The sequence below is a fragment of the Sarcophilus harrisii genome, chromosome 3 (genome assembly GCF_902635505.1).
Source record: "Sarcophilus harrisii chromosome 3, mSarHar1.11, whole genome shotgun sequence".
Lineage (NCBI taxonomy): Eukaryota > Metazoa > Chordata > Mammalia > Dasyuromorphia > Dasyuridae > Sarcophilus > Sarcophilus harrisii.
In genome coordinates, this window is record NC_045428.1 from 193,437,901 (window position 1) to 193,454,503 (window position 16,603).

Here is a 16,603-nt window from a genome sequence, read left to right on the forward strand (position 1 = left end):
TTACCTAACTATCTGAGAGAATAGAAATAACTTGATAAAAGCAGAAAAGAACAGTGGATAATAAACTCTAAAGGGAAGAAATAGTAATGGAGAAGAAGGAAGCAGTAGTTAGAACAAAGCCAATGGAAACCTTAAACAAGGATGTAAGTAACATAACATTCTCTTCATTATCCATTTTTTTGTTTTTACTCTAAATTCTTATTCTCTGGGTCATAACTTATGACCATCTGCTGTCTCACTCTGTATTCTTCGTATAGTCAGTCTTGTAAGGTATCCATTCCAGGTTCTCCTTCTAGGTATTTTCTATCACTATCTTGTATGGCTTACCCCTCTTTTTCCATTGTTCCTCACTTCAAAACAATGTGAATTATTGCTGCTGTCAGACAATTTATTACTTGGTATGCTACCTTCTCTCCTGACACTCCTATTCGTACTGTTGACATTCTCTTTCTTCTGTCCCCACCCCCGACCCCAGTTTTTGCTGGGAAATCTCTTTCCTTGAATCTGTGTCCTCCCATTCTAAATGTCAATTGTCTCTAGGGGTCCTGCTACCCTTTTTCCCCAACCACCACAAATAAACTTTTCAGGTCCAAATCTCTAGACCTTATCCATTGTAAAGTCTTCACCCCTAGCCATAGCTTCATCTACTTCCTTTACCTCCCCTTTTCAATTTTTCTCTTTTCCTTGTTATCTACTCTGCTGGAAGTTTTTCTCTACCACTGTGACCCCTCGTGGCTTGTCATGATTTGATCCCATTGTTTCATTCACTTCTCTGTATTCTCTTGCTTCCATTCCCTCCTTTTATGAAACTCCCATATTGTAATGGAATCAGTTTCCATGAAAGGAGCATTTAACTATAACCTGAGTGTTACCAGTTTCTTTCACTAATTGCAGTATTGTCTCTCCTAGAGTTCTATCTTCATCCCTTTCTCCTTTTGTGCTTCTAGAAAGAAATCTTTTACTGTTCTTTCTGTTAATGGTTGCTGTTGGCTGTCTGCATTTATTCATTCTTTCTATAGTACTGTTTGGAGTGTTTGTAATACTAATAATTTCTTTATTTCTTTTTCTAAAATATTTCACTTTTTATATTATTGAATATCCATCTTTTGTTCCTTTTAGTTTGGTTTAGATTTGCAGAATAGGTTACCCTAAGCTCCAGTGCTCTTCAGAATATACTATTCTATTCCTTCTTCCTTTTGCTATTTGATATGGAATAGTCTTGCCAATTATTAAAATTCTTTTTCTTTATATTTGGAAGTTTTTCTCTTGATGGTTTGCAGAACCTATCATTTCTGAATTGAATTGTCAAATTTAATTTCTGAGAGTTTTGGAGTTTGTAGCATTGGTGTTTTTTGTTTTGTTTTGTTTTGTTTTTTCCTAGAGGCAATTTGAGAATTCTTTCAATTGGAATTTCATTTTCTATGTTCATGACAACTGCTCATTTCCCTTTTATAATTTCCTTATTGTGATTTTTTTTTTATAATAACTTTTTATTGACATAACCCATGCCAGGGTAGTTTTTTTTACAACATTATCCCTAGCAGTCACTTCTGTTCCGATTTTTCCCTCCCACCCTGCACCCTCTCCCCTAGATGGCAAGCAGTCTTATATATGTTGAATATGTCGTAGTATATCCTAGATACAATATATGTGTGCAGAATCAAACAGTTTTCTTGTTGCACAGGGAGAATTGGATTCAGAAGGTAAAAATAACCCGGGAAGAAAAACAAAAATGCAAACAGTTTACATTCATTTCCCAGTGTTTTTTCCTTTGGGTGTAGTTGCTTCTGTCCATCATTGATCAATTGAAACTGAATTAGGTCTCTTTTTCGAAGAAATCTACTTCCATCAGAATACAGTTTCATTACAGTATCGTTGTTGATGTATATAATGATCTCTTGGTTCTGTTCATTTCACTTAGCATCAGTTCATGTAAGTCTCTCCAAGCCTCTCTGTATTCATCCTGCTGGTCATTTCTTACAGAAAAATAATATTCCATAACATTCATATACCACAATTTTCCTAACCATTCTCCAATTGATGGGCATCCATTCATTTTCCAGTTTTATTGATCACAAAATAGAAAATTTTGATTACATCAAATTAAAAAGCTTTTGTACAAACAAAACTAATGCAAACAAGATTAGAAGGGAAGCAACAAAGTGGGAAAACATCTTCACAGTTAAAGATTGTGATAAAGGCCTCATTTCCAAAATATATAAAGAACTGACTCTAATTTATAAGAAACCAAGCCATTCTCCAGTTGACAAATGGTCAAAGGATATGAGCGGACAATTTTCAGACGATGAAATTGAAACTATTACCACTCATATGAAAGAGTATTCCAAATCACTATTGATCAGAGAAATGCAAATTAAGACAACTCTGAGATACCACTACACACCTGTCAGATTGGCTAAGATGACAGGAAAAAATAATGATGATTGTTGGAGGGGATACGGGAAAACTGACACTGATACATTGTTAATGGAGTTGTGAACGAATCCAACCATTCTGGAGAGCAATCTGGAATTATGCCCCAAGTTACCAAACTGTGCATACCCTTTGACCTAGCCATGCTACTACTACTGGGCTTATACCCCAAGGTGATAAGGTTTTTTGTTTTGTCATGTTCTTCTGGAAGATCTTATTGTAATGCTGGAGAAACTGAGGCAAGATAGAGATTAGAGAGTTTTTAACGTTTTATTTGAAAGGGAGAGATTTACTGGGACCAAATGAATCCATGGTTTGGTCCCAGGGCTGAATGAGACTATCATCTCCAAGAATCCAGCAAGGAATGTTGGATACAAAGATTCTTTTATAGGGTAACAAGAGAGATGACACAATGCGGGGAGGCACCTGGGACGAGGATGACATAATGGGGGGAGCCACCTGAGAGAGAGGGGCACCTGATATTCTAATGATGTCTACGATATAAGATCTTTATCCTATAAAACATTCTGATTATTAAGAGGGAAGGGTGATATTGCAGGATTGAGCATTACCATTAGGAACTTAGGCAGAACAATTTAGGGAAACTGGGTCAGGACAATTAGGGAAACTGCGTCAGGACAATAAAAGGGAACTGTGGCACAATACTATAATCCTTAGGTTGTCTCTTGTAGATTGTCTTTCTTTTCTATGAATTTGCATTCCTAGTCTGTTCCTCTATTTTGACTTTGAATAATTCTTACTCCTGTCCTAATTCTATTTGTTTTTGAGGATTTTGTTTCTTTGATAAAATTTATTACTTGATCTTCTTAGTTACATAGTTACCTTCCAATTCTTTCTTCAAGATCTTTCCTTTTGTTTTTTCATGTTTTACTTAATCTCTTATTGGTATTCATATAGTCCTTTTAAAATGTTTTTTTTTTCTTTGAGTCTTTACTTTTGGCTGTTATGGAGTTAAAATTTGTGATAATTTTTGCTAGTGGGTAATGTTTCCTTGATTTTATTAACTCTAGCTTTAGTTGCTGAATTGGTCTTTGTATCAGAGCTAGACTCTATCCCAAACTTAATAACCCAAAAGGGTGGAGTGGTTGGTCCTCCTTAATTTTGTCCTTAGTCTTCTAAGTTCTTATATTGATCTGTACTTTCTGGCATTTGTAATTCTCTGAAATTTGTAGTTCTCTGAACTATGAAGTTCAAAGTATTTGATCTTTAGGATCCCTTCTGGTCTCTCGGGACAATATTAGGGACTTCTAAGGCCCTTCTGGGGAATTTGGCCTTAAACAGCACTGTACTAGTTGGCATTGTTCTAGTCTGTTGCTACTGTTGTTCCCTAGATATTCCATATTCTCCAGCCTTGAGCCTTCAATGGCCTAATAACCAGAACTTGGAATGAATATGGGCTAGAATGAGAAAACATAAGGCTCATAAAGCATAAGGGAAAATGAAATTATAAAAGAATATGATCAGATAAAAGAATTTGAGAGCTCATGACCACTGAAGTAGATCACTTGTGGGTTATTCAAGATCTGCTGTCTTCATGTGCAGATGCAGTAGACTACTATAGTAAACCATATAAATTGAGTAACCTAAGGAATTGGGAAATTAGATTATTTGAGAGAATCATAAGTATATGTGTATATATATATATGTGTATATACACACATGTACACATGCCAAATACACACACATATAGATATACCTTATGTGTGTGAATGTGAATTCACACATGTGTATTCACATGTGTATATAGACATACAGACACTCTCCATAAGTTAAGATTATTGGTGTAGATAAATAGTATAAGGAATAGGAATATCTTGATCATCTAAGAGTTAAATTCTTATTTGGAGTATCAATCATTGGGGAAAGAGGTCTTTTGAAAGAAGAGGTTCAGCCATCAAGTGGTTATTGATATGTAATGAGAGGTCCCAAGGGTTCTTTATGGCTGGCATGATCAGGAATAGAAGTGGGAGAAAAGCTATGGGAATTGTAAGATGTGGCAGCTTGAGAAGGTTCAAGAGTTGAGAATATAGAAATGTTGGAAGATTTTTTTTTTTTTTCCTGGTATGAGCTAGCACTGGAGAAGGTCCTAGATAACTCTTGGAGGGGGGTGTGTATTTGGGTGTATTCTGTCTGTATTGGGGGAGGGACAAAACTAGGGGAATGGGCCCTGGGATGGGGCTTATTATAGAATTGGTGAGGCAGGATCTTGTCCCAGGGAAGCAATCTACTAACTTTCCACACATTTTCCCTATTTAATTAATTTCTTTGTGAAGATAAAATTTTAATTTCTATATTTATATCTACCATTTGCATAAATATAATAGATATATCCCACTTAATATCACAAATTTGTTTTGTACAAATGGGATAAATAGAAAAGCCATTAGGAATAATATTGGAGAGGGAAAGACACAGGAGATTCCCTTCTTTTCTCATTCATTAGGATTAGCCAGACACTATCTTTTAGTAACGTGTACTCCAAGCACTTCGAGAACAGAACATAGAGAAATTCCAAAAGGACAGGGAAGAGGGTCACAGTTTCTTCTGGATTACTAATATCAATAAAATTTATCCTAAATTGCAGAACTGCATTAGTTGGGTCAGTTTTAATTTCTATGCCCATTTACATGACATTTTTCAAAGATGAAAAAAAATTCTACAGTCTGCCTTTATATCATTTGTCGATTCAAATTAGCAGACTTATAAGTAATCTGTGTGCATTGATAATTCTTCTCAGATTGTTCTTAGACCTAAATAGCATAATGAACATCACATATGTATATGTAAATATTTATATGTTTTATATGATCAAGATGATAGGGATATAAGAAATTTGGCTCTCAAGATTAATTGAATATGATATTAAAAATCACTTCATAATTAAGTGTGTGTATGTTTTTTTTCCCCCAGTTTGTGTTTATGTGAACAAACATGGAAATTCTGGACCTCACCTGGACAAAAAAAAAGTACAACTCCTTCCTGATCACTTTGGACCGGGACCTGTTAATGTGGTACTTCGTCAGGCTGTTCAAGCTTGTGTAGATTGTGCCCATCAAGTTAAAATGGTTTTTGGATTCCTTAAATCAGGACATCATGGAGGAGAAACGATAACTGGTAGTGATCATTCTTTATGCTCTTACATAAAAAAAAATTTAGTTTTTACTAGGGAAGATAATAGGATTGTGTGGTATAGCTCTTAACTAGTTAGTATTGATAAGTACTGTCAGTGTCTGAATCATATTTTAAAATGAGTAAACGGAGACAAGCTTTTTCTTTTTAGTGTTGAACCTCAGTGTAAACATAATTCAACAGGTTGTAGTTTGCAGTCATTTTTATAGAAAAAAAGACTTGTCCACGAGCCAAGTCATCCTACTGTATTGTAAAATCATGTCATTTTGTCTTCATATGCAGAATTCTTTATATTAAATAAAATATTTTCAGTGGCTTTTTCTCTTAAAATGACATGTTTATCTTAACTTAAATTACTTTGGCTTTTCCTGCAAGAAATTAGATGTCTTTGTCAGTATCCTAGTATAGCTCAAAATAAACAGCTTTTTTTTGTGTTTTGTTTTTTCTTTTTTAGTTTCTAAAAACAATTTTTACTTCTTAAGTATCGCAAGAATACACTTACAAATATGCTTCCTTATCCTATATCTGGGGGCACAAATCCTAGCTTTGTACTGTGTCATATTCCAGAAAATAGCTTAGCTCACTTCCTTTATAGGATAAAACCTATGTTGGAGTTGAATCTCAGACCTTCTTATGTTTTCAGAGCTTCCTTGCCAGGCAGCTAGAATAATTAGTTTGGAGTCATGGTACCCAGGTTACCATAGCATAACCCTTCCCCTTAATTTAGAACTGGATAGGACAAATGAAATAGCTCAAGATAGACACCCTGAAGTGTGTTTCTCTGCACAGCTGTAAAAGAAAGAGAGGGGAAGGTGTCCCTTCCTTCCTCATTGGTTCAGTTCATGATATCCACACTGTCAATGGACCTTTACCCTCTCTGTATGCCAAAAAGAAAAAGTACATAGTAGAAAAAAGGTAAGCATCCTAGCCTCGTAGATGTAAAAGATGCCACCTATTCCAATTGTGCAGCTAATCAGGCTGCTTATGTATGTCCTTACAGGAAGAGAAGTGGAGAGATTTCAACATCCTGTTATAACTAGGGAGGGGGGGAAGCTTTTTTTCCTACCAAAAATCATTTGGATATTTATAACATCATTCAAAGGCCACACAAAATTGAAAGCTTATAGAGCTTAGACAATGATAGGTTGTTGTAACTTAGCTTTCAGCTCATTATTGCCTGTGGTTGCCTTAACAAATCATTTCACAGGCCCTCTAATGCCTGTAGGCTGGACATTCCCCACCCCTTTGTTATACTTTTTTCACCATTTGGAATATTAGCCATCACTGCTAATGGCAGGGAGGACATCAAATAGAGATGAATCTTAAATATAGACCTTTTCCCTGAGTCAGATTAATTTCTGGCATAGTCCTTTCAAATGCTTTCCTTGTGTCATAAAATAAAGTTTCAAAACAGCCAGTGCTGCACACCCACATACAATGCCACACATTTAGGTGAAAGTCATAGTTTATCACCAGATAAAAATTTTGCAGATTCCACAAAACAAACATTTCACAAAGTTGACCGAATATCCTTATTTATTTACTTTTATACTTATAAGGCCTTTCTGAACCCAAAAATTAAAAAGGAAAAAAACAAAGAAAACTAGCTTCCTATTTTGGAAGGAAACTTGGTCCACACTGAGTTTTCCAAATTATTTGAAATCTCCACAGGAAATTTCTAGAATCACTCCTCTCTCCAGTGAGAAAACTGTCCCCAAGTGGAAATGCTTTCATGATTCCTTTGGTGCTGTGCAGCAGGGGTGTAGACAAAAAAGTGTCCCCTTCTACACTGGTTACCTCTGTGGCATTTCCTTGGGGCTCCCCTCTACCACAGTAGATCTCCATTGAGACCTAGGTAAATTTTTTCTGGATCCTTGTTCCAGAGATCACTTAAAACTCTCCCATACATCTTTGTCACTACAAAAGTAAACCAGATGAAATTGCAAACTCACACAATGAGACAATAAGGCAAGTAGGCTTAGGTATAGAAGGAGCAAATAATGTCAGTAAAATTCTGAGGCATTTTGCTATTACAAAAGGCAAGTAGTCTAGATCTGTTTAAATGCAAATGGATGTGTGTATGTATACATGTCACACATCTTTATATAGTAGGCTTTCATATGTGTGTTTGTGTGTGCCCACATGTGTTTCTTGCCCCTACTGCCAGGTGTGCTATTTTACTCTTCCCATAAGTACACTGGAACACTTTAAGGGACTGGGTATTGAGGCTTTTTGCCATTGCCTCAAACCCCTACCAGTAGTGTTCCCTCAATTTGTAGGGGTTTCCACTATACATTTGCCCACTTAAAAGGATTAGTTTTTTGCAAAGAAATATGTATTTCAGAAGTTTAATAAGAAGCCAATGTATTTTTCAAAATGTGGGGCATAACTCCCTTCTGTACCTTTGTACTCTGGGGAAGGGGAAGGGATTAAGATTATAGCTTAATTTAGTTCCTTTGTAGAGTAGTTTATTTCTGGTAGTTAAAAGGTTAATGTAAATAAACATTATCATTATTATTATTATTTTAAAGTTTAAAAAAACTTTATTCAGATGCCATCAGTTCCTTCTCTGGGAATGATAATGTTTTTCATCATAAATCCACTTGTGGTGTCTTGGATCACTGCATTCCTAAGAATAGCTAACTTATTCACAGCTGGATCTCCTTACAATCTTGCTGTTACTTTGTTGTTGTTTTTATTGACAAGATACATGCTTGGGTAATTTTTCAGCATTGACAATTGCAAAACCTTTTGTTCCAACTTTTCCCCTCTTTCCCCCCTTCCACTCCCCCAGACAGCAGGTTGACCAATATATGTTAAATATATTAAAGTATAAGTTAAATACAATATATGTATACATGTCCATACAGTTATTTTGTTGTACAAAAAGAATCGGACTTTGAAATAGTGTACAATAGCCTGTGAAGGAAATTAAAAATGCAGGCGGACAAAGATAGAGGAATTGGGAATTCTATGTAGTGGTTCATAGTCATCTCCCAGGGTTCTTTGGCTAAGTGTAGCTGGTTCAATTCATTACTGCTCTGTTGGAACTGTTTTGGTTCATCTCAGTGTTGAAGAGGGCCATGTCCATCAGAATTGATCATCATATAGTATTGTTGTTGAAGTATATCATGATCTCCTGGTCCTGCTTTTTTCACTCAGCATCAGTTCATGTAAATCTCTCCAGGCCTCTCCAGTTCTCCAAATCTCTCCAGAAATTACATTTCTTACTGAACAATAATATTCCATAATATTCATATACCACAATTTATTCAGCCATTCTCCAATTGATCCACTCAAAAGAAACATTTTTTTAAGGCCTTATAGTCATTCTTATTTTTTTTCCTCTTAAGTAGTTAATATTTCTGCTAGTGTTAGAATTAATTTAGAAAAGTAGTAACAGGGTAGCTAGAACACTGGACCTGGAGTCAGTAAGACAGGTCAGTTCTATTTTCAGATATTTTTCTAGCTGTATGACCATAGGCAAGTCATTTTAATCCTGTTTGCTTCTATTTCCTCATCTGTAAAATTAGCTGAAGAAAGAAATGTCAGACTACTTTAGAAATGTCAGAAATGTCAGAAACATAAGTTTTCTCTCAGCTCCTTAAAAAAAAAAATAGCTTTTAATTTTCAAAATGCATGCAGAGATAGTTAGTTTTAAAAATTTACCTTTGCAAAACTTTGTGTTCCAAATTTTTCTCCTTCCCTTCCCCTCACTTCTCTCCCCTCTAGACAGGAGATAATTCAATATAATTTAAACATGTGCAATTCTTCTAAACATAATTCAACATTTATCATGCTGGACGAGAAAAATCAGATAATAAAAAAAAAGAGAGAGGAAAAAAAATCAAGCAAACAACAATAAAAAAGGTGAAAATACTATGTTGTGATCCATATTCAGGCCTCTAGTCCTCTAGTCTAGATGCAGATTCTCTCTCCATCACATACTGGAATAGCCATAGTATTTTTCAAATAAAACATAATGTTGCTTCTTTCTTTAACCTTATATGACAATAAACTGGGAAAATATTTTTACAGTTAAAGGTTCTGATAAAGGCCTCATTTCCAAAATATATAGAGAATTAACTCTAATTTATAAAATATCAAGCCATTCTCCAATTGAAAAATGGTCAAAGGATATGAACAGACAGTTCTCAGATGAAGAAATTGAAACTATTTCTAGTCATATGAAAAGATACTCCAAATCATTATTAATCAGAGAAATGCAAATTAAGACAACTCTAAGATACCACTACACACCTGTCAGATTGGCTCAGATGACAGGAAAAAATAATGATGAGTGTTGGAGGGGATGCGGGAAAACTGGGACATTGATGCATTGTTGGTGGAGTTGTGAATGAATCCAACCATTCTGGAGAGTAGTTTGGAATTATGCTCAAAAAGTTATCAAACTGTGCATACCCTTTGATCCAACAGTGTTACTACTGGGCTTATATCCCAAAGAGATTATAAAGAAGGGAAAGGGACCTGTATGTGCATGAATGTTTGTAGCAGCCCTTTTTGTAGTGGCTAGAAAGTGGAAACTGAATGGATGCCCATCAGTTGGAGAATGGCTGAATAAATTGTGGTATATGAATATTATGGAATATTATTGTTCTGTAAGAAATGACCAACAGGATGATTTCAGAAAGACCTGGAGAGACTTACACGAACTGATGCTGAGTGAAATGAGCAGGACCAGGAGATCATTATATACTTCAACAACAATACTAGATGATGACCAGTTCTGATGGATCTGGCCATCCTCAGCAACGAGATCAACCAAATCATTTCCAATGGAGCAGTAATGAACTGAACCAGCTACGCCCAGAGAAAGAACTCTGGGAGATGACTAAAAACCATTACATTGAATTCCCAGTCCCTATATTTATGCCCAACTGCATTTTTGATCTCCTTCACAAGCTAATTGTACAATATTTCAGAGTCTGATTTCTTTTTGTACAGCAAAATAACGGTTTGGTCGTGTATACTTATTGTGTATCTAATTTATATTTTAATATATTTAAAATCTACTGGTCATCCTGCCATCTGGGGGAAGGGGTGGGGGTAAGAGGTAAAAAATTGGAACAAGAGGTTTGGCAATTGTTAATGCTGTAAAGTTACCCATGCATATAACCTGTAAATTAAAGGCTATTAAATTAAAAAAAAAAAAAAAACAACCTTATATGACAAATATAGAAAAGACTGTCTTTTTAGACCAGTCTACCTAAATAGCAGTATTAAGAAGACAGGCAGAATATGGCACTTGAGATGTAAAAAAATTTCATTTTTTAATTATGACATTATTTAAAAAAAAAAAAAAAAACTAACCTCTCTGTTAAATGGTTAAAGTTTAATGAAAGTTGACTCATTTTCTAAGTTCATTATGAACTTTTCATTTTTACACCTAATGAAGGGAATTTTTGGCATACATTATTGAAGTAATTTGATAGTCTGCTCAGCTGGATAAGGGCCATAATTTTTTTCCCCAAGGTCCATAAAATTAAGTATAACAATGATGATGAAGCCTCAACCCAACTGGAATAATGCTTGCTTTTTTTTTTTTTTTTTTGCTTTCTTTACCAACATAGTAGTTGAAAAGAACTTTATCAGGGAGAAAAGGGGACTCATAACAGCGCCTCTCCATGATTTTCTGCTCAGCCAAATTAGACCAACAACATAGTCTTTATTTTCATAGAATTCTTTTCTGTGAGAAAGAAGAGCACCAACTCGAGTGGTATAGGGGAGTATCTATTAGGATGTGTGGCAAATCTGCAGTTTGGATAATCCATTAATCAGAAACTTTTTATGTGATGTCACTTTTGGAAGTGATGTACTGCATTTGTAGAAGCATATATTATTCCTTTCACTTATTTTTAACTTAATTTCATTTAAAATGTTTATAGGGTAAATAAAATTTACTGCTTTTCTGAAGTCATGAAAATGTAATTTAAAAAAAAGAGCAAGTTAGATTTTTGTGTACTTTTGGAAATTCTTTAATATTTTATCTTTGCATAAGAATGTGATTTTTCTTTTCCCTCCCTTTTTCCTGCAGCATCCTTTGATGGGGAAAAACATGCCACCAATCTTCCTTCTGTGAACAGTGCATCATTTGTTCTTCGTTTTCTGGAGAAACTTTGCCACAGTCTGCAGTGTGATAACCTTTTTAGTAGTCAGCCTTTCAGCCCTTATATGGGAACTGCTCACAGTCCTACAGATTATGATAGAAATAAACCAGGTGATAGCAAATATATGCTGCATTTTTACAATATACTTTTCTCACAATCAATTAAAATACCTATTCTCAGGAAGACTGTATTTTAGAAACTTGTATTTATTAAGGTTGAAATTGTATATTGAAATTATTAATAGTTCACATTATTCTAGTTTTATAAACATAAAAGAAAAGTCTTCTATTGTGGGTAGTGAAACTTAAGAATCAAGGTATGTGGGTTTTGTTGAAATTCTCTTTTTACTTGGTCATTAGCTTTTCTGTGTCCTTTTTATCTGGTTGCTCCTTAGAAGAATAATGGAGATTAAAAGTAGTAGAATATTTGAGCAATTTTCTTTGGTAACCTAAAATAGGTTAATAACTTTCATGTTCACAATAGTAACAAAGACAAGGATCCAGATCCTCCAAACTCTGGGCTTCTACAGATCTGATGCAATATGTTTCTTTTATTCATTGTATCTCCATTCACTGGACTGAAAACCCCCCCACCTATTTAAGCTCATCCCTTCATAATTGTGAATATTTATGGTTCTCAGTTTCCATATAAGCACTCAAGGTAACAAGTACATAGGAGATACAAGAGTACATAAAGAACAGAGGACTCAGAAACTCATAAATAAATATAGAAATCCTAAGGCAACTCACTATACATAGCTCCTAAAAATTAACAAAATTCAGTGCATCCTAATTTTCCATTTTTCCTGCTTCCAAATTTAGCATTGTTCTTGGTTTGAACTTCCCTAGAAGAAAAAAATACATTGGGACTGCTTGACAGGCACTGTTCTTCCCAGTGAGTCATGAAAATTGTGTAGTCATCCAAGCTTTTTACCCATCCATGTTATATGTTCTGTGTTTGGTGTAAGGACCATTTTCAAGTCATAATCCTTAGGAAATTTCGCTGATCTCTGAACTATCCTGTATGGGATTACGAGCAAGATATTACCAAGCTAGAAGCTGCCCACAAAGTTTCCCTATTCTGGACAGAAGGAAATTTACGTTGGCATATTTTATCATTAAACCACCTATGGAAATTTGTGTTCTCCCCTTCTCTCTCCCCATACTAAGTGGTAGGGGTTCAGGAAGGAAATTGTCCAGATTTCCCCTTTCTGGTCATGACTGGGTATATTAAACTTTCAGGGTACTTCAGGATTCCTTACCATTGCCTTAACTGCTATCATCTTTTGGGCTAAAAGAGTCTATTCTTAGGTTTTCTCCTATGTACTTAAAAAAGGGAAAAAAAAAAAGCAGAAACTCTTTTGTCAGTTTGCTCTCAGTGAGTATGTTTAGTTCCCATAGTCTGGATTCTCAGGGCAATATAAGGACATTTTCTCACTCCCTATTCTAGATAGACTATTTATTGAAACTTGCTCTCTAGGAGGTGTCAAGAGGTGACTACAAATCAATTATTAATTTGGAGGACGGCTCTAGGTACTGATACCTTATCTGAAGTTTTTGAAGTTCTCTTAAGCTACTAAAGTGCACATTCATATCCTCTTTGAAGGGAGACAAAGCTCAAACAAAAGTACAGTCTAGACAAACTCTTTCAGATTACCAGAGAACCATCCTAATATAAGAGATTAATAAAACACGTCTTTACCTTACGATAATAAATGAAAACATCTGCATAATCTACCATAAGATAAGAATGAACTCTATGGTATGATTCCTAAGTATAGTACCGTAGAATTCAGTGTTCCCATTCTCCTATGAGAATTGAGTGTTCTATCTCTCAGGAAATGTAGTAAGCAGTTAGAGATATGAAAGGAATCAAATCAAAGCTTCCAAAAGGATTATGTTTTCTTTTGTATATATTTTTTTAAAGATTAATTTTTTAAAAATTCATTGTAGAAATAGATTGAAAATTAAGATCTTGATCTTTCATTTACAGATTTCAAAGTAATTTGTGAATTTCTGAGCTAATCAAATAACTAGGTATATTCCTACTTGAAAAAATGAATATACATACACATGTATATTATATATTTTATGTACTTATATACATTTCACACATATATATGCATATCAGTGTGTATAACAATTCACACATGTCTGTGTAAATATTAATATTTTTTAACAATAGGGACTTATCCTAGCAAATAGCATGTATATCCATAGATTGTCTGATTTTTTTTTTCCCCTTCAGTTATTAAAACTTGAACTAAATAGTTTGACGCTTATGAAAGCTATTGAGCAAAAAGATCTTGTGTAGTTAAACTGTACTTTGAAATAGAACTTTTACATAAAGACTTATAAATTTACATATAGTATAAAGAATTCATAATTGGTTCCTCTACACTGAAATTTATTACCCAACATTATAACTTTTTGCATTTTAACTTTTTGAGGAAATTTTTATTCTGTTGAAAATTCTATATCCAGTCCACTGTTGGCATATTTCATTGAGTCATTTTTCATTTTTATACTTTTGTTAAATTACGTAAGGAGGAAAACTTAATTTCAGAAAATGTTGATGAAAGCTTATTTTGAATTGGGGATGGTCTTAGAAAAGTATAAAGTAGACCAGTGTTTGTTGTTAAGACAGAGACATAACTAAAAATTTGTTCCTACTCGGTATGACAGTTTCATTGCTAGAAATATTTTTTATTTCACACTTTGAAATAAATCTTGCCATTTGGTTACAAAGATCAGTGACCCTGAAACTGGAAATCAGACTCCTTCTAGGAAAGGTGTGGAATAATCTCATAGGGTATATAATAAGTCAATTAGAGGAGGGGAAGATGGGTCAACCTCTACCTCCCCAGCAGTCAAGCATTGGCTAATCTCTGACATAATTATCCCCACTCTTTAACTTCTCCTCTTGTGGCTGCTCTCTTCCATAATCATCCTGAGATCTTTAGGAAGTTGTAACCTAAAGCAGACCCTGAGCCTCCTGCACGAGTTGTATGAGCAAAATCCCCTCCTTTTTCTCTGTTGCCCACCTTCCAGCAGGTCTGTGCCTGGCTCTCCCTGCCATCATCATGGACTCTGCCCACTTACCCAAAATACACACCCGTGCTTTTCATTTGTGGTGAGGAATAATGAGTAGCCCAGGTAGGAAAAGGTTGTGATTACATCACTATTCTTTCCAAATGTTTCTCTCTAATGAATTTTCCTAGTTCGATTGAGGCATCATCATCTTTCTAGCCTTCTATGTTTTCATCCTTTACCTTGTTTTCTATTCACTCCAGGGGTCTCAATAGTCTATTGACCTTTTCTTAATCTTCATTCTAACTTAGGCTAAAAGCCTAAATTTAAACCAGAAATTTTGGCCAATAAATTTTAATGTAATTATTAACTCTTAATTAAGATAATAGTTTCTAATTTAAAGTCTAACATAATTGGTTTCCTAGGGATATTTACATTTTAATGCCATATTGTTGAAGAAAGTAGGGTAAATGTGCTTTGGCTAAGGGGACACTTGATAATTTGTAAGGATTGGTCTGTATTTGTAGAGCAAGCTCTTCATAGGATGCAGGAGGGAAAGCCCATTGTGCCACTAATTGTGAGGCTAGAACTCATATGAAATTCCTAGTCTTTCTTCATAGCTGCTCCCCACAAAACAGAAAACAAGTCTTTTGTAGTATCTGGCTGCAATATAATACATTGAAATAGCTTCTGAGATTCCCAGCTGTAGTCATTGTAAAATGAGTAAATAACTTGGAATGGCATGTGTAGATAATTCTGGAAAATTTAATGGCCTCTGGTATTAGATGTTGTTGAAATGTTTTATGGAATATGCTATAAAATTGGTTAACAATCAAATATTTGATTTATTAGGAGTTAATCAAGCACTCTTATAACATGGAAACATAGTGAATTTAATGATGATGTAAAAAAAAAGGCCGACTCATTACTTATAACAGACTTTTTTCCCAATAGCAAAAGAAGAAATATCAGAAAATAGGGGTACTAAAAGATATTCTCAGGATTCTCCACCCTATGCTGCTCCTCTTTCCCCTAAGCTTCCTAGAACAGAAGTGCATGCATCTGAAGGTAATTACCATTTATGCATTTCAGAAGATGGAAAAACAATCTGAATACTAAGATCTCAAAGTTTATGATTCTAAATTGGTACTAAAGCCAGTTTGACAATTAGTCTTCTTATAAGCCACTTTTATGCTTCATTGTTTTTTTGTTTGTTTGTTTGTTTTTTGCTTAGCTATGTTCTCCTAATGAGATATATGTACAGAAGTATACTTTGTAGCCAGTTGGTCTGCCTATTAGCTTTTTCTCTGTCAAAAGACAGAAAAAATAAAGAAAACCTTCTCTTTCCAGTGTCCTGAAAGTTTTAATACCCACCCAAATGATTTGAGTTTTCATTTTTTTCTTATATCAAGTAGACAAACTTTTATTTTGATAAAAATGCATTATGTTTTTGTGGTAATGAGTATTTGCAGAATGTCCTGTTGAGTAGGTAACATACTTTAGTTTTATTTTTAAGAAATTAAACATAAATGTAGTTATTTATGTTTTCTGTGATAAGATACACAAATCTGAATAATGCAAGACATTATAAATTTGATGATAAAATTTGTTGCTAGGCTACATCTCATTAAACAGAACTAAAAAGGATAGTCCACATTTGTTATAAAGAGATATTATATTAAAAATTGTTTAAATTTTGAAGGAGCTGGATCTATATTTTATTGGTATAGAAAACTCCCATTGAGAAAATCCTTTCTACTACTAATGCAAGTGGTACTTGCTCTGCAATTTATAGATTTAGAGTGTTGTGTGGCACACTGAGAAGTTGAGTGACTTGTATAGGTCACATTGCCAGTTACTTTC

The 16,603-nt window shown here is 34.5% G+C and overlaps 1 protein-coding gene across 11 annotated transcripts in view; it reads left to right on the forward strand.

The window, feature by feature from the left end:
* The window catches only part of SCML2 (Scm polycomb group protein like 2), a 147,624-nt gene that overhangs the window by 100,301 nt on the left and 30,720 nt on the right, over nt 1-16,603 (forward strand). For all 11 annotated transcript variants that reach the window (XM_023500308.2, XM_031958932.1, XM_031958930.1 and 8 more), the window contains 3 exons: nt 5,365-5,568; nt 11,639-11,821; nt 15,695-15,808. In XM_023500308.2, the coding sequence (XP_023356076.1) occupies nt 5,365-5,568; nt 11,639-11,821; nt 15,695-15,808 (501 nt within the window). The remainder of the gene's footprint in view (nt 1-5,364; nt 5,569-11,638; nt 11,822-15,694; nt 15,809-16,603) is intronic.